General features: G+C 50.1%; 1 protein-coding gene across 1 annotated transcript in view; it reads left to right on the top strand.

Annotated features, from left to right (window-relative positions):
• LOC143009079 (disks large-associated protein 1-like) overlaps window positions 1-18,587 on the top strand; it is a gene marked incomplete at its 3' end in the record, with an annotated part of 59,989 nt that extends 41,402 nt beyond the window's left edge. The window contains exon 7 of the mRNA XM_076161087.1: window positions 18,280-18,587. Within this exon, the coding sequence (XP_076017202.1) occupies window positions 18,280-18,587 (308 nt within the window). The remainder of the gene's footprint in view (window positions 1-18,279) is intronic.
• Between the last annotated feature and the right edge of the window lie 5 nt (window positions 18,588-18,592).

The raw sequence follows: 18,592 nt of genomic DNA, 5'->3' as shown, positions 1-18,592 counted from the left end.
TCACTTGGCATTCGAGTCCAATCCTCCCCTCTTCTTCACTTCTGTTGTGATTCTGTGTGTTTGTAGAGGAGGAAGTCGCCTCAGTTTGCTGACTCAGGAGCTGTTTCACTTTGCAAAGACGGGGGCATAAAGCAGCTGCCTTGTAATCGGCCTGACCCACTTTCCCTCCTCAGACCCCCCCTGTATGAGAAACTCACAGCACTTTCCTCCCTAAAGCGGGTCGCTGAACCTTCTCCCCAGCTCGTCCCGTTCACCTTCTGGTCTCCCGTTCTCTGCCTCACCATCTTCTTCTGCGTCCTTGTGTTTAATTATAACAATTAAATAACGCAGCTTTTTCCCCAAACCCAGCCAGCGAGGTTACAGCCGGCTAATTAAAGCCATTTAAAGTGAATCGTAGGAATAGCAAAAGGAGTTCCATCAGTGTAAAGAAGCCTGCTTTCACTCCGGGCCAACATTTATTTCACGCCATTTAGTATTTAGCTTCCTCTGAAGTTCTCCAAGGCCACCATTTCCTCCTCCACAGCTGATATAAAGACGGGTCAAACGTGAATTATTAACTCCTGAAGGATAGCCGAGGCTTAAAAAAACAACAATTTGCCGTTTTTGTTTGTTGTTTACAGGATTTTTATGGGACAAATAAAACACAACATTCAATGACAACTCAAATATTAAATATGAGGGAAAGACTCCAGAGGGTTTAAGGGAATCAGTCAAAGTGTGAAGTTCTCTCTCTCACACACACACACACACACACGCACACACGCACGCACGCACACACGCACGCACGCACGCACGCACGCACGCACGCACGCACGCACGCACGCACGCACGCACGCACGCACGCACGCACGAGCACGCTGCAGTGTAAAGACCGAGGGGCCGAGCTTTGATTGTTCCATTGTGTGGCCGTGGTTATTGATCTATAAAAGGAGATTGATAAGATCAGCAGGGGGACATTCGGAGCTCGTTCCCCCCCGAGAAAGGGCGAGATAATGAAGACCATCTATCAGGTGAAGAGTGTGAGGAGCCAGATCACCGACTCAGAGCAGACAGCTGCACTGCTGCTACCAGTAATAAAAGCTCTCTCTCTCCCTCTCTACCGCTCCTTCTCTCTCTCTCTCTATCGCTCCTTCTCTCTCTCTATCCCTCTCTCTCTCTCTTCCCCTCTCTGTCATTCTCTCGCTCTCTCCATCAGCTGTCTGTGCAGATAAAACTTTCTTGTTCAGCAGCAATAATGTAAAGATAACAAAGTGCCTGAGGGTGACAGAGCTGTGTGTGTGCTTGTGCGCGTTTCTGTGTGTGTGTCGGAGCCTCTGTGTGTGTGTGTGTGTGTGTGTGTGTGTGTGTGTGTGTGTGTGTGTGTGTGTGTGTGTGTGTGCAGCAGTATCGCCTCACAGCTGTTGGCAATTTAATGAACATCCATTTCTGGCACCTGAGTTGCTGGCATGATGAATGGCGGCGGTGGCGGTCAGAGATATTAGTCTGCTGTGTGGTCAGCGGCGATCCGACATCACGCCGTCGTATCCAGTCGAGGGCTCTACTCTCCGCGTGATTGGCTGTAGTTCCCTCTGACATCTGACCTCATTCCCTCTGCCGGCCTTATTATATCCGGGATTCAGCTGCGATAGAAGCTCGAGAGGGAGATGGAGATGGCGTGGGGGAGCGAGGAGTTGCGGTGGAGAGGTTTACATGGTTGTTACTAATCGCGGGGGAATGCTTTAGATTACTGTCATAGTCGCACCGCCGAGCAATTCATCACCTCCTCTAGATCTTCGCCGCTGAGTCGTCAATCACTGCAATTAATTAGCTCCTTCTCCTTCTTCTTCTCTACCTGGGGAGAGACGCACAGACGGAGGGAAGTCTGGAACGAGAGGGAAAGAAAAAAGTTATTACATTATTTTTCCCCCACACCTTGTCGCTCTCCATTTGTTTCCTGTTATTCGCCTCTCAGAGGAGTGGGACAGACACACACACACACAACTCTAATATACAAGTTTGCACAGAGATATTACTCCTAACTTTCAAGTTTGGAGCCAATCTGATACAATTTGTCTAAAGTCTGAGTGGTTGTCTATGGCATCAAGTTTAAAAGAGATGCTATAACAATGAAACTATTATCTAGATCTGCCTCAGAGTTGAATAAAATGTTCCTTGACCTTGATTTTAGAAAAAAAAACCTCACGACTCCAACAACTGTTCTGCTGTACTGCAACACACACACGCACACCAGACACACACAGGCAAAAACAGAACGTCCTTGGTGGAGATGATATCGTGACATCTCACCAGGTATTCATACAGTATGTATCTGTTAGACACTCGCATGCACACACACTTAACACCCACACCCACACACCCACACACTCACACACACATTTGTAGATTTCGCAGGAAAGCTGCAGGGAGGCCAAAGTGAGAAATGAAGACGGTGTTGTGGTGAATATTGCACCAACACCTCTGAAGAATGGTCTCAGCAGCGATTCCAGGAAAAAGATTCTGAGCTTATGCTTTCTGCTCCCATTTGTCTGCAGGCAAGCCGCCAAAATTTCTCACACACACACACACACACAGAAGAAAGCGATCAGCATCCACTCACGCCTCGCTTCCCGGTTCGCCCATTATTATTGATGATCTTTTTAATCCCGGGGAAGGAGAGTGAAGTAAGCGGCCGTTCCTTTGATCTCCTTCTCTTTGAACATCAAGTGGGCTGTGGCTGTTACTGCCCACCTCCCTGCCACACACACACACACACACACACACACACACACACACAGGCACCTCTGTCAGACACGTCGTCACAGACTTCCTCTCTCCCGCCCTTGGATTTCGCTTTTAACAAAATCTGGAGCGGGTCCTCTTTTGGAAAGCTCGGGGAAAATCCTCAGCAATCGCTTAATGTGAGGATTTTGCTCCTCTAAGCCGTTCGGCTCCTCCGCCCTCACGTCATCTCCAGTTAACATATTCGTCACCTCGTCACGCCGCTCTGTCTCTCTCATTTCTTGGCCTCGTCGCAACTGCAGTCCAGTGTGAGGAGGAAGCAACCTGTTGTCTCGCCGACCAGGAGATTTGACCTTAAATTAGAAAGAGCACGGCACATCTCAAATCTGGGCAACGCGCCACGCTTTCTCTCCCTTTTTTCTGCTCGCAGCCCTGCTGTCAATTACCCAGACTCATTTTCCCAGCATCTATATTTCAAAGGTGCCGAGGGGATCGGCTGCGCACAGTTTCCTTCACTCCCCCGGCTCCAGTAATAAGCTGCAGAACAATGTTTAATTTAATGGTTGTGAGTTTCCCGCGGCCCAGTGAAGAGGCGCGTTGCACTCAATAAAGCATGACTTAAGTAAGTGTTGGAGGCAAGCTGATGGCGGTGTAGCAACGCCACCTCGGGTTTTTTTTTTTATATGGCCAGCAGTCTCTGGGCGCTTTTCGTCTTCACTGTGCTGTTTGGAGAATTCACTCGAATCTGAAAAGTCTGAAAAGAACAAAAGAAGAAAGAGCTGGATGAGTTTTGAGCAAGAAAGATGTGAAAAGTGGTGCCTGGGTAATGAATGAAGAGTTCATTTGTAAAAAGGGATAAGTTGGTTGGTTTTAATTGTTTAACCTCACGAGTTCATCTCACATGTCAGTCTCATTTCATCACAGGCATAATGTGGAGCACTGAACCCTGTGTGAGCTGCTGTGTGTGTGTTTGTGTGTTCAAATGATTCAAGAGTGAATCAAAACCTGTGCAACACTGCCCCCAGTGGTGGTTTCCTAGCACCGCATCCAACTTTTGCCTCCTTTTCTGCAGCGGTTGTGTAAGTGTAAGTGTGTGGATGAAAAGTAGCAGACAGCTTGACCCACTTAATGACAATAACTATCATGAGTGGCATCTTTACAAGGTCGTTGCTCTGAGAGAATAAATAGCTTTGATTCTCTCAGTATTCTACATGTAAGAGGGAGGGAAATGTTGAATGGAGATCAGGCACTAACACACACTTCCACCAGCCCAGGCAGATTTGGGAAAAGAGGTCTGAGTTTTGTCTTCCAGGGCCACCGTGTGTGTGTGTGTGTGTGTGTGTGTGTGTGTGTGTGTGGTTATGGTTATGGATTAAGTGTTCCTCTCTGCTTGGAGTGGCTCCTTAGGTGAGAGGCCCCCCATGGCAGCAGTATATAATGACTTATTGGTCCTGCTGACACTGACCTGAGTGTGTTTCTCTCCGCTTGGACTGTGGGCTCGGCCATCTGTAGCCTGCTGTGTGTGTGGGTGTGTAGAGACTGATCAGTGCAGCGCAAGGTCAGGGCTGAAGGTAAACACAGGTCCATTTATACTAAAAGGCCTGCACACTGACTGAAGTTAGTGGTGTGTAGTCATTCCATGCATGAGTAACAAGTGAACTGTGCTGACTGATCACCAACCACCATTATAAACAAATACCTATGATCACATCAGATTAATACATGTTTCACTTATGTTAGGAGCAATTAATCATACAGCAGTTTGAAGGTTTATTCCATAATGATTTGTAGGTTAAGTGGAGTTTGTTGTGTTTCTGCTGCAGTAGATTCATACAGTTTGGGTGTGAGACTGCACTTCCCCCTGTTTACCACAAGGTGGCAGTCATGGGACGTCTTCTGTGCAGCTGAATATTTAATAGTTTCAAACTCGGTTAATGCATCACTCAGGCTCAACTTTTATGCGATTCATATTGCAACATCAATGAATTATGAGTATATATTATATGAGCACATTCACACACACATCCGCAGTACTTTATAAAAGAATAAATGCAAGTGAAAATACTAATGTAATGTATTGTGTGAATATTAAACGATATTGTATAGAATGGAACAGGTTATAATATCAATATAAACATCTGACATAGACAAAATAATGAAGGAACGTATTGGCTTTCATAATAACACTGTATAATGTAATATGATTATACAAAAACATGGATTTTGAAAGAGATACAGCATCAATAACAAAGCTAAACAACACCACAGTAGGAAAGTTACAGGGACGGGACAGCAAAGTTTTTAGGGTTTGTGTGGATGAGATTGTCCCACCCAGTGCAGAATGAGTCAGGATGTGTGTGTGTGTGTGTGTGAGTGTGTTGGAGAGTCGAAGAGAGAGAGAGTGAGAGTTGGGGGGGCTGAGGCGCGGCGTCTACATCCTGACATAAGATCCAGTATCATCGGACTGAGAGAGTGAAAGAGAGAGAGAGAGGACTCCTGCTGTCATCACGCTCCACAGACTCACACACGCCGTTAATGACGCTGTCGCAGGGTTTGTACAGCGTTCTGTTCAGCATGTGCGACTTCTGGATTCGCCTCCGTGAGTACAAGCCGCTGTTGTGTGTTCGTGTTGTTTGTGTCCGAGCAGAGTGAGCCGAGCCAAGATGCGCACCGCCAGTCAGGAAGTGTGGCGCTGTAGCCTTCAAAATAAAAGCGGATTTGTCAAAGAACGCGCTTAGCTGACAAATAATGTGTCACAGTGCGAAAAAGTGACGCTGCATTACATCATAATTAGCGAGGGAAGTATGTAATTGCAAAACGTCCTGGGTTATGACGCTTGTATCGCTGGGAGTAAAGATTTGATTGTGTATATGGTGTTTTGAGCTGCGCGGTGGGACTTCCTTTATCTGCTGTCAAGAAAACACACCCTTCAAATACTTTTTTTTATCACAATTTTCCGCTTTTTTACTGCATATTTCTGACGGTTCAAAATCAGTTGCGGCTCGTTTTATTTTTGAGACTTTAACTTTGATAGCACTGACCGGATATTGCGGTTTCACTGCGACGAACTTGTCGACAATGCATGCCCGAACCCATCCCAGTGTTTCTGCTTATTCACGCTTCAGATGAAAATGGACGAAACCTCTTGAGTTTCTCACAAATAAAATTACACAAAAATGACAATGAAGGCATCATGACAAGATTAAGTTTGTGGAATTATTCGACATGAAATATACAAAATAAGTAGCATAAGAGTGATTGTGATAGTTCAAAATGAAAAAGAAATTGATTATAAACTATTTAAAGTAAGAATTGTCTTAGCTGGTTGCTGTTAAATAACAGTTTTGCTGCTTTTCAGACCAACTTCAGCTTGTTTTCACTCCTAAACTGGACGTCATGTGAGCATACGTACTGCAGATTAACCTACATACCGCTTCCTCCCACTTAAAGTGAGTCGTCATGACCGCTCGCGTCTATTTTAGCGTCTTATCGTTTGATGGGCGGACGACAGGTGTGGCCTGCATCACGCGGCTGGCACAGCATCGCCGTGCCGATCTCAGTTATGTGTGTGGGATAGAGGACCAGCGTTCAGAGTGGAGTTCAGACAGGGCATGTGGGCATCAAGGAGAGAGAGAGAGAGAGATTTGCCAGGCCCTGGAGCATTATGGGAAGTCAGATCGTTGGTGCCAGGCATGAAAGCGTAGATTGAGGGTCCCTGACGCCCCAGTGTGTGACAGACAGGCAGACGAGCAGTGTGTTGGCCCCCCCGCGTCCCTGTCCCACCATCTGTGTTTGAGTGAATCATCAGCAACATTCAGTCCGTGCACGCCACTGATGCCAGTCCTGCTTCCCGTTTTCTATTTACAGACAAGGACACACACACTCGTACACACACACACACACGTCTCTGGTGGTCCAACCAGGCTGTAGTCATATGTCATTCTGTCTGTCTCATACTGTATGTATGACATGTCACCATATGTTTAACAGAAGCTCTTATCTCACTTCACAGCACTGAGTTGTAAACACACTTACCACACACTTCCCAGATACATATGTGTGTGATAGCCATCCATAGTTACAACCAATACTTTACCATGATATCATCTTCTGTGTATTTTCACATTTATTGTTTCTTTAAGTCTCTGCTGGATTCTCTCACTTCGATTTGTTGTGGCTGATTCACATTGGTGTGTGTGTGTGTGTGTGTGTGTGTGAGAGAGGGAGAGATTTGAGTGTATCGAATTTAGTTATGGAATATTTCCCTCTGCGTGAGGTTTGTTGTACCTCTGTGTTACTATGGGGAGCAACAGTGTTAGTCATAGCTCGCCCTAATAGCTCCTCTGTGTGTGTGTGCGTGCGTGTGTGTGCGTGTGTGTGCGTGTGTGTGTGTGTGTGTGTGTGTGTGTGTGTGTGTGTGTGTGTGTGTGTGTGTCAGTTTTATTTTGGTTAAGGTATTATCAGCACAGGTCAGTCCTGCCAAAACAGCATTCCGGAGGGTTTCTCTCTCCTCCTCTCTCTCTCTACCCCTCTCGCCACATCCAGGATTTGACTTTAAACGGGTGCTAAGACCATTAAAATGTCTTCTTATCAGCTCAGATGATGCAGTGCTTGCCTTGCCTTTAGATAACAGAGATGTGATGACAGGCAGCTCCATAACACAAACACACACACACACACACAAACACACACTGTCTTTGGTCAAGCGATGCAAGAAGGAAATAGTACCTTGCTCACTCCCCAGCTCATACTCTTACACACTTTAACTCATCATTCAGATTGGAGGCATAAAACATTTGCCTTTTTATGTATTTGCTTTGTTTTCTAAATTTTTCATAAATTATGTTACAATATAAGAGCGTAATTCCCTCTCGATGGCTTGAATGAAGATACTTTCATAGGAAATCAAGCCATCAAAGTTAGAGTTCTCGCTTATCACCACAGGAGGGCGCTGGATCCTCTCTTTTAGAGTCACAGCCCTGGTGGCTTTGTTGTGTTTTGCTGTTGTAGAAGTTCTGAAGAACAGAAGTTGGATTTTGTGTTCTGTGTGTGTGTGTGTGTGTGACATACTGTACTCTTGAAGCTTGACTGACATCTATGCATTTCTTCATGTTTATATCCGAGACAGAGAGACATGGAGATCAAACGTCTCGTGCTCAAAACGTTGCCCCGGAATGTTCCTTTGAGCTCCATTAACCCCACATGTCATGTCTGTTTCCCTGTCACGCACACGCACGCACACACACACACACACACACACACACACACACACACACACACACACACACACACACACACACACACTTAGCTCTCCATTTCCTGCCGTGGTGTTAATTACAGGGGCAGATAAAGTCCTGCCTTAGCAGTGTGTGTGCCTCTGCATGTGAGATCCACCTGTGTGTCAGGGGATCAAAGGGGGGATCCACCGAGGCGGAATTATTATTCAAGGAGGGGATGTAAATTAAATAGCACTCTGCTGTCATCTCTCTCCCTGTCTCCCTCTCTCTCCCCCCTGCACACACACCTGCATAATGCTGTCATTCCCCATGCTTTGATGGTGCGAGGAGGTGTGTTTGACAGGAAACAAGGGCTTGGTCCAGGCATGTGGTGACACACTCGCACACGCAGCGCATACATACAGCATAAGAGAAGAAGAAGAAGAGGAAGAGTGTTCTCTGTTGTGGTAGCTTATGTGCGTGTTTGTGTGTGTGTGTGTGTGTGTGTGTGTGTGTGTGTGTGACTGTAAATGTGCACCAGTGTCAGCCTTCACTGCCTGACTGCCTTGCGCGTGTGTGTGTGTGTGTGTGTGTGTGTGTGTGTGTGGCTTCTCGGTTGCAGCTGTGGGATCAAGCCCGAACTGGGAGTGCGATGTGGGTAAACTGTGATTTTGGCTTTATCTCCCTTCCTGGAGGAGATAAATCCTCCGAGCCATGCCGGTGTGTCAGCCGCTCAGTAATTACGCCGTCCTGTCACGACCGTCTGAGAATGCAAGCCAGTGGGAACTTGCACTGTCGCTCTCTCTCTCTCTCTCTCTCCCTCTCCGGGGGAAAAGGAGAGAGTCAGCATCTTCCTCTCTCCTCCTTCCTGCTGAAGTTCTAACCTGGATTTATGTGCCTCACTGATGTCTTTCTGCATCTAAATTCAATCACCTGATGTAGATTCTGACCTGTCAAACTGTAAAATCATCAGTGGATTCTTGACCTGTGTTATAAAGCTCGCCACCAGGTGTCATCATAGCCCCAGGCTGCTTTGATCCGCACACACACACACAGAGACACACACACACACACACTTGCTGATTGAATGTGTGTAGACTGGCCAGACGTGTGTGGAACATGGCACAGATTATGAGCTACATGACATTGTGATGCAGTGTGATTGAAAGTGCGTCTGTGGGGGAATTTCACCTCATTCTGCTTGGGTGTGCAGAATATTAAACACACCGTTTCCTGATTTCTGTGACCTGATTTTGTTCCTGCACGCGCTCCAGAATAGGAGTGGTTGTGTTAAGCTGCGGGACTTAAAGCTTTGGTGTGTGTGGCCGCTCACCCTGTTTATGTTTACTTACGACTTAATTGGCCCCAGCTTGTTGGGACCTGGAATGCTTTGATTGTGGCCGTTTAGTGGGGAAGAGCGGCGTTTGGATATCTCTTGACACAGGAAGGGCAGAGAGGAGAATGTCATTCATTCCTCTCCTCCTTTTCTCTGCTGCAAAAGATGGGAGCGAGGGAGGGGGGGGGGGGGGAGGAGCTGACGGGTCTGTGGCAAATGCGGTGCTGACACAAAGAATGGCTGCGGCAGCGCTCCCCCGCCGTCTCTGCTCCCTCTGCTCCTCCGCTCAGACGAGGACATGCGCGCTGTTCAACCAAACCTGTTTCCTGTTGAAGCAGAGCAGCGCCGCCTTTGAAATTTCCTGCGAGGATTCATACAAATGTGGAGATCCCAGCAGCAGGCCGGGCCAGGTAGACTGTGGCGGCGTGTGGCGTGCGGCGGCTCTGTCAGGTAGCTGCCGGGCCTCGCTCGCCTCCCCTTTGCTCTTCCTGTCTGTGTTTTGGCATCAGACAGCGAGAGGAAAGGCAAAGCCCCTGAAGGATTTCCTCAGTGTTGACTGTGGCTGATCCTCGCTGGCTGAGGCCGGGCTGGGCCGAGCAGAGCCGGCGAGCTCATCAAAGCCCTGAGGGAACGAAAAACACAACAGAGGGCTCTAGGATGCAGGGGGAAGCCTCTTCCTCCTCCTCCTCCTCAGCACAAAAATGTATAGACAAACACACTCTTTTCACCCGTCCCTTCTTATACTCCAGCTTCAGTTAAGCTCAGGCTGACAGCTAAATTGCAAGTTTGAGTTTGTCCATGTTGCTGTGAGTTTCCCGGGAGAGGACGGAGGGAGGGAGGGAGGGAGGGAGGGAGGACGTTAGAGGAGAAGTCAGATGTGTCTTCCTCCCGCTCGGGCGCAGGAAGGGCGCACGGCGGTGGCTGTAAGTGGGTGGTTTGGGCTGTGCAGTGTGGGAGGCCAGGCCCCGCTGCAAATTAAAGACTTCTCTGTGAAAGTCCCAGACTGGGCTACAGCGGTGTGTGTGTGTGTGTGTGTGTGTGTGTGTGTGTGACTGAGCCTCTGTGTGTGCGAGCGGCTGGCGGGGGAGAGAGAGAGAGAGACTCAGCCCTCCCTTTTTTCTTCTTCTTCTTCTTTTTTTTTTAAACCAGTCATTAAAAATAAGCCGCAACTCACCCCCAGTACACACTGAGCGAGCGAGCGAGAGAGAGCGAGAGGGAGGGAGAGAAAGAATGCATCTCATCTTTCTCCTCCTTTTCTTTCGGCTTTGCTGCTTCACTAACCAAGTAAAACAGGGAGGAAAGGGTGGAGAGGAGCGGAGGGGGCTCAGACACACTCAGGCCCCTCCCCCGCCTGTAAAGAGAAGCAGGCGTTTTGTGTGTGTGTGTGTGTGTGTGTGTGTGTTTTCTGACCAGGAGGGGAGATGGAGAAAGAGAGATGAATGGGGAAAGGAATGCGGGAGACAAACGAGTGCTCTCGGCAGGAGAGTGGGAATGCTGGAGGGGGCCATTGTTCCTCCACTGCCCCCCCCCCTCTCCCCCTCCCCTCCACACACCCCCGCAAGATTATGCAGGGGAGTGGATGTAAACACACGGAGGGGGGAAAAAAGAGGGGAAGTGGTGTGTGAAGAATCACACCTGAGAGACAAGATGGAGCTTTGCAGCATCTACACACACACACACACACACACACACACACACACACACACACACACACACACACACACACACACATTTACCCCAACTGATGTGCAGTCTGTGTTGCATGCATTGCTTTGGATGCACACACACACACACACACACACACACATGTAGGCCCGACTCTGAGCTGCCATCTCGTCTTTCCAGCAGCCCCCCCTGCACCCTCCAACCCTTCCACAGGATGTAAAAGGTCAGGAGGTCGAGCCTGGAGACCACAAAGACGCCGTACGTCAGCGCCGCCTGGTTCTTGTTCCAAATCCCTTCCAGCCCCGTTTGCACCTCTTACCTCTCCGTCTCTCCTCCGCTTCTCCCTCCTTCAATTTCTCCGTCCCTCTGCTTCAACTTTCCATCTACCCCTCTCTCTCTCTCTCTCTCTCTCTCTCGTCCCCCCCTCCTCTCTTTCTCTCTCTCGCCTCTCCTATAAGCCTGACGTTTGGTTTTGGGCCCAGATGGCTTTAGCATGCCTCTGGCGGAGGATTAAGCCGCCAGTGTCTCCTTTTACCCTCCTCCTCCTCCTCCTCCATGTGCAAGTGGTCAGGACAAAGAACGTCAAGCAGGGGTGGTGGGTGGGGGGTGGGGGGGGGGGGGGGGGGGGGGGTTGTGGATGTGGGGTGAGGTTGGAGGGGGGGAGAGGGGAAGGAATGCGAGGAAAAACCCGGCTCTGTGAAACGACACCCGACACGGACGTTCCGCGGCATTCCTGAAAGAGTAAACTTCCACGGCTTGTAAAGACGCTGCGAGCCAGCCTCAGCTTTCCTGCTTCTCTGCGTTCCCGGCGACTTTTATGAATCGAGTTATGACTTTTCGTCTGGGCGGAGGGGAAAACCAATGGGTGAAGGGGCGAGGGGGGGGGGGCGGTGAACTTTTGACCACAAACCGACGCATTTATATGTAAATGGCGGCCGCAGCGAGCAGTGATTTCTCATGTAATGACACGACACGGGCATTGTGTTTCATATGTGTGTGTCATTCTGTCAGTGTGTGTGTGCTTGTTGTTGTGTTCCGTCCTCCCTAACCCTTGCGGTTTGTTTGCCTCGACTCAGCTGGAACTCCAGAGACGTTCAGTTCTTGCAAGTATCTGTCACGTTCGCGTTTATCTGCGACCTCGGGGTTCAACCGCGTTGGGAGATAGTGGTGTTGACGCTGTCGCTGCTGCTGTCGCCGTGTGTATTTTTGGGCGACCGCACGCCTGCCTGAGTGGTCTGCATCTGCCACTTCAGACAAAACACCGCAGTGACTCTTCCTCTCGTCATCGCTTTTGCATGACGAGTAGTTTCTCTCCCCTCGCTTCATGACCTGCGCCTTTTGTCCACGCCATCAAAGGAATGAATCAAGAACGTTTCCCCACCTGTAACCCCGCCAACGAGGACCTGATTGGTCCTTTTTGTATCGACGTAACCTTAAAAACATCTAAACTCTGAGCCTTGGTGCTTGGTAGAAGTGGTTTCCTTCACCACATGCCGGCGGCCCGTTGGCTCTGAAGTTTCCATACTCACATATTCTGGGATGGCCGAGTCACCGCGGCACCAGGCAGTTAACACTCTAAACCCCCCCTCGGCTCTTTGGAGTGACTAGTCTCCCCCCCTGCTGTGATTGTGTCTGGAGGTATGTGGGACAGTTTACGGTCACAGTCGACCCGTGCCGTCATCGCCGACACATGCGGTGCGTCACTCCTTAAAGTCCTCGACCCCCGTGTGTGTGTGTGTGTGTGTGTGAGAGCAACACTGTGGGAAATGAGTGCAGTGAAAGCATGCGTGAGATGCGTGGGCGTGTTAGCTTCGGTGTCGGGGCCTAAAGCTCAGGTTTATGCCCCGCGAAGCAGCTGGAATGTTAATACAGGAGCGGCAGGAAATGGCATCGCAAACTTATCCTCCGTCTTATCCCCTGTCTTTCCTCCTTTCTATCCTCCATTATTCTCTCTCTCCCTCTCTCCCCGTCTCTCTCTCTACCTTCTTACCTCGCCGAGTCACTTTCTCCCCTCCCCCCCCCTCTAACCCGCCTGCAGGCAGGTCTTTTTGGACAAAAGCAAAGGGGGCTGACGTGTCTTTGCTTCTTCTTCTTCATGTGGTTTGCAGACTAGTCAGTTTAAAGCCCCGTGGCAAAGAAAGCAGCAGAGAACAATGGAAACAGCCTAGAGCCATCACAGGGCCGGTCTAAAGTCTGATGAGAAAGCCTCAACCCCCCCTCACCTCAACCTCTTCAACCGAGCTCCTTCAAAGTCCTCCTGAGATGAGCCCACATGTTTCAGAGGCGTGCGAGGCGTTGCGTAGTTCTGCCACGTTTCTGAGGATTAGACCCTGAGAGTAGCGCTTCTGTCATCATCCACGTGGTGTTTACAGCGTCGGAGGGGGGCAATTACACGCCGGCGTCGGTAAACGGTGGTAATTTAAAGTTTTGCGCAGATGCAAAACAATCAGGACAGGAGGTGGTGGAGTTTTAAAACACTGAAGGTGAAGAGTTTGTGTTCAAAATTACCAAAAAATCTTAAATATAAATGATTGCTGATTAAGGGGATTTCCGGGTGCCGTGTCTTTAACCACTGGTGGTGCTGTTGTACTGGGCAACTCCCTTCAGCAGGGGGCGATGACGTTCATGCCTGTATGGAGCTTTGTTAAACGTTATGTGTCATAGCGATCGACTCTTAGGCACTAATAGAGCGTCATATTAACAGAGCAGAGTTGGAGAGGGCGCTCTACTCTCTAAATCAACATGCATTCAATGATCTTCAACATTCCAGATTGATTAGTTGCGAATGTTCCCAAAGAAAGGATGTATTATATGCGATGCTGAGAGTAAAAGCAACATTTATCCTTCCTGGATTAAGTGTCACTGCTGGATTACGTCACCGTCATTTCCCTGAAATACACTCTGGGTCCTCTCTCCTCCCTCCCGTCGGAGTCGGGGCTCTCGCCGCGTCTCTCTCTCTCTCTCGCTGCGTCTCTCTCTCTCTCTCGCTGCGTCTCTCTCTCTCTCTCGCCGCCTGTCACTGATTGACAGGTGGAGCGTTGCGTCGGGGCAATAAGAGGAGGAATGCAGGTAACCGGGTTGTCCTATTTGAACTTGGAACAGAGGAAAGTGGGTTAAGTGGATTGAGTCTTGTTGCCTAACAGGGAGCAGCTGCCTGCCAGATTTAGCGCTGGCTGACAGTTGTAAACACGCTCTTATCAAGCCGTGCAGGGGACACAAAGCCCGGGAGAGAGCTGCTACACACTGTTGACACACTGCTGCTCTGTCAGCCTCAACCCCGCGGCTCTGTGCTGAGTCTGAGCCGACCCCGGAGCATGTTTCACACACACATATGCATGTTTGACTCTGATTCATCTTTGTTGTGTTGTTGTGCGAGAAAAAGCCACTTTGATTGGAATGCGAGTGCAACATTCAGGACAGGATGTTTGTAATACTGGAGCCATTTGGACTGGAAGCGTTCACACATGCTAAATATACTCTCACACACACACACACACACACACACACACACACACACACACACACACACACACACACATCTATAAGTGCAAACAGGGAACTATTGTGTCTGAGGGAGATCTGGCATCTGGAGAGCAGAAACCCTCTGAGGTGACCTCTGACCCCTGTTGGCTGAGAGCTGCAGACTGACAGGAGGGCCTCTGAGAGACGTTCAGGTGACTCACAGAGCTGTCAGACGGCTTTTAAGCACTATTGTGTGCAACAGAAGCCGCCGCCATGTTGTGATGTTTATGTGTGTGTGTGTGTGTGTGTGTGTGTGTGTGTAGCAGCGTGGCTTTGTGTGGCCGTTGTGGTTGAACTCGTCGTGCTGGTGCAGTGTGATACACAAAAACACTCTGCTGTTGTGTTATTGTTCACAACAGCCGTGTCACCTCACACACGCGTTATTGTGACGAGGCGACATCGATCCAAACACAAACTGGTTAGAGGAGTTTCTGCTGCGCACACACAGAACAACATAAGGAGAGCGACTGTGTGTGTGTGTGTGTGTGTGTGTGTGTGTGTGTGTGTGTGTGTGTGTGTGTGTGTTGTAGTTGGCTGTTGTTCAGGTGAGAGTCAGTGCAGCTGTGATAAAAGAAACAAAACAACGGCCATCAGACTCTGTTAGCTGCTGGTTGAAAGCCAAGCCTCTGAGCAAACTTTATGTTGCCATGGGTCGCCATGGTGACGGTATCACAAAGGGAGCTCCAGCTGGTTCTGTGTGTGTGTGTGAGAGAGAGGACGAGATGGACAAACAGACAGAGAGAGAGAGAGATGGGGGGCAGAGAGGACATAGAGTCTCTCTCTCTCTCTCTCTCTTCTCCTCCTCCTCCTCCTCGGCGCTCTTCCTCCGCCCTTCTCGTCTGTCTGCCATTCTCTGCCCTCGTCCCAAACACGCTGCAGCTGCGCTCAGCTGTCCATGTTCCCCTCCGTCCTCCCCGCCCCCTTTCCTGGCCTTTGTATTTGTTTGGACAGTGGTTGACGTTGCCCTCGGCCCCCGCTCGGGGGAGCAGAGGAGCTCGGTCCTGTCGGCCCAGCGCCTCCTTAAGCTCCGGCCGTCTGCTCTTTGAAGTGGCCTCCTCTGTATCGCTCACATCCACAGATTGGAGATTACAGGGCCGCTGCCTGCCTCCAATCTGTCCAGCCGGTAACATGAACTTGCTGATTAAATAAAGGAAGCAGGAGCGTTCACCTCCGAGACACTCAGGGGACGAGGAGATGAGCTCTGAAAGATCCGGCATTGAATGGAGAGTTTGCTTTGTTTCAGGAGAGCAGAGAGGTTTCTTTGATATGATCAAGGCCAGCGGTTTGGTGTGTGTGTGTGTGTGTGTGTGTGTGTGTGGGGGGGGGGGGGGTGCTGCTATTCACACCAACGTGTCGGCGTGGGACTTTTGAAGCGTTCTCTAAAGAAGGCTTTGGCTGAGTGCCATCAGAGTTTTGTCATAACTGGTCTCTTCTTCAGAGGGACAAAGCAGCAGGCTGGAGGTCTGCAGGTCCATGTAGGGGAGGGAGATGGGATCTGTTATCTTTGAAGCTCTGGGATCAAAGCCCCGTTAACTCCGCGTTACCGAGACGCAGAGAAACTTTGAGCCGGCGTGTATCTGCGGCGGGGAAGAGTGTGTTTTCCACATTCACATTCCTGCTTCTGTCAAACACTGCGTCCTTGACTCTCTCTGTGTGTGTGTGTGTGTGCTTGTCTCTGTGTGTGTGTGGGAGGTCCAGGGTGGTGCAGTATAATGGTTTCATGGCTGCGAGAAGATCAAACTATTTCCTCTCATGTGGAAACTTGGATTCTCTCCTATCACCACTCTTCTCCCTCAACGCTGTTATGAGTTAATGCAGCCAAGTTTCACCGCCATATTGGACTTCTTTCCTCTCCTTTTTCTTCTTAGTCTTCTTCTTTCATTTCATGTTTGATGTCGTATCGTTCAAGCAGTCGGGCCGGGTCGTGGTTTCTGATAACCGGCGAGCGTATCAGGGGACAGGCAGGAAGTCAGTGGTCTCGACTCATCATGCAGGCCGCGACAAGCGCATGTGCGTGTGTGCGCGTGTGTGTGAGTGTGTGTGTGTGTGCGGCCTGCGGGGGCATGCTGCGACTCCCAGGCGTGTTTATTTAACCCGTCTCAGGCATTCAGAACCCCCTGTCATTCTCCGGAGCGTCTGTGCTCTCTCGCCGGTGACAGCTAGGTGGGACACGGAGAGCGGCGTCTCCTGTTTCAGGCAGGCAGCGCTTTATTGAACGCATGAAAACCCTCTGTTCGCTCTCTCACACACACACACACACACACACACACACACACACACACACACTTTCAGATGACTTCAGGGGATAGAAGCTCTGAAAGGGCTGACATTCTATCCTTTGAACCTCCATGTCTGATAGGGGCAGGACCTCACCCTCTCCCTCTGTGTGTGTGTGTGTGTGTTCTCTCTGTGTGTGTGTGTGTGTTCTGTGTGTGTTTTGTTCTCTGGTGGGTCTATACTCTGTGACCTTTGTCAAGATTAGCCCTGGGTGTCGATCATGTTCCTGCCACCTTTTTTCTTTTCCCGCCCTTTGAAGGCTTCAACGCCGCTCGCTTAAGAATTCCACCCGCGTCTCTTTTTTAAAGAAGCAGAAGAAGAAGAAGTCGATCCCTTTTGTCTTCCTCGCTCATTTGTCAAAGTCTCACATTAGCGATTGTGATCTAATCTCAACACAATCTCCCTCGATCTGAGAGCCCGGCGACGTGTCACAACCTGACAGAGATCGCCGCCTCAGATCGTCCAATCACATCGCGCGGGGACGGAGGTGTCAGGAGGAGGAGGAGGAGGAGGAGGAAGAGGACTCTGACAGGTCCAAGAGGATGATGAAGTCAGCCCCTCCGCTCAACCCCAAACACGTTAAGGCCTAATAGTTTTTAGATGCGCCTGCTCGTGCTGGGTGTGGTCCACAACACACACACACACATGCACACACACACGGGAGGCAGCAGTGATCTCCGGTGGAGGATGTTTGTCTTTTGTAGGGATTAAAGGGATCCAGGAAAGCTGCCGTCCTACTTTTAGAGAGAGAGAGAGAAAATAGAGGGGGAGAGAGAGGGGGAGAGAGAGAGAGAGAGAGAGAGAGAGAGAGAGAGAGAGAGAGAGAGAGAGAGACCGACCTAGTTTTCCTGATAGCAAACGGGATCCCAAGGCGTCATGTGGTGAAGGAGGTTCTCTTCTTTCTGTAGCTCCGGCTGTGCTTTTCTGTCTGCTGGTATGTTCCTATACACAGGGCCTTCTGATTCACTCTGTGTGTGTGTGTGTGTGTCTGTGTGAGAGAGAGAGAGCGAGAGAGAGAGAGGCTCCATTGTCTGGGCAGAGCTGGCTAACCTGTAGTTGTAACTTGAGAAGGAGAGTAGAGAGAGAGAGAGAGAGTAAGTAGAGAGAGAGGGAAAGAGACTGAGCCGCTCTGTTGTGTCTGTGTCGCTCTGTGATGCTTCTACCGTTTCCTCTAACCGTCTCGATTACCCTCAATTAATGCCGACGCTCAGACACGCCGCGTCACGTTTCAGCTCCGTCCAGCCGTTTGACAGGAAACACGGCGAGCCTGCGAGCGGTCAGGCCGGGGCCGCCGTGTTAATCTGGTTACTGAGGCTCAAATTAAAGCTCTAGTCTGATCTAATCTACTGTCCAGCACAAACATCAGACACCACAAAGCTCTCACACATCATCATCATCCTCTTCCTCAGTCAGAAGGGGGATTAGACGGCGAGGTCGCTCTTACATAACAACGAGTCTGTCTCCCTCGTCATCATCATCATCACGTCACTGTGCAGCTTCTACATGTACAGATCTATAGATCCTCTCTTTCCTCTTCCTCCCCAGTGTCATCATGCATCACCACCTACAAGAAGACGCCGCCACCCGTCCCGCCGCGCACCACGCCGTCCAAACCCTTCATCTCCATCACGGCGCAGAGCAGCACCGAGTCGGCCCAGGACGCCTACATGGACGGCGGTGGCGGCGGGGGCGGGGGCTCGGGCCCCCGGGCGGGTATGGGCTCGCAGCCGGGCCTGTCTAACTCCACGGAGAGCATCGACAGCATGAAGGCGCTGACGGCGGCCATCGAGGCGGCCAACGCTCAGGTGCACGGGCCGGCCAGTCAGCACGTCACCAACAGCACCAGCACCATCACCAT

The sequence above is a fragment of the Genypterus blacodes genome, unplaced genomic scaffold (genome assembly GCF_046128005.1).
Source record: "Genypterus blacodes isolate CSIRO-AG114 ecotype Tasmania unplaced genomic scaffold, CSIRO-AGI_Gbla_v1 ptg000110l_1, whole genome shotgun sequence".
Classification (NCBI taxonomy): domain Eukaryota; kingdom Metazoa; phylum Chordata; class Actinopteri; order Ophidiiformes; family Ophidiidae; genus Genypterus; species Genypterus blacodes.
This window is presented reverse-complemented; position numbering and strand designations above follow the sequence as displayed.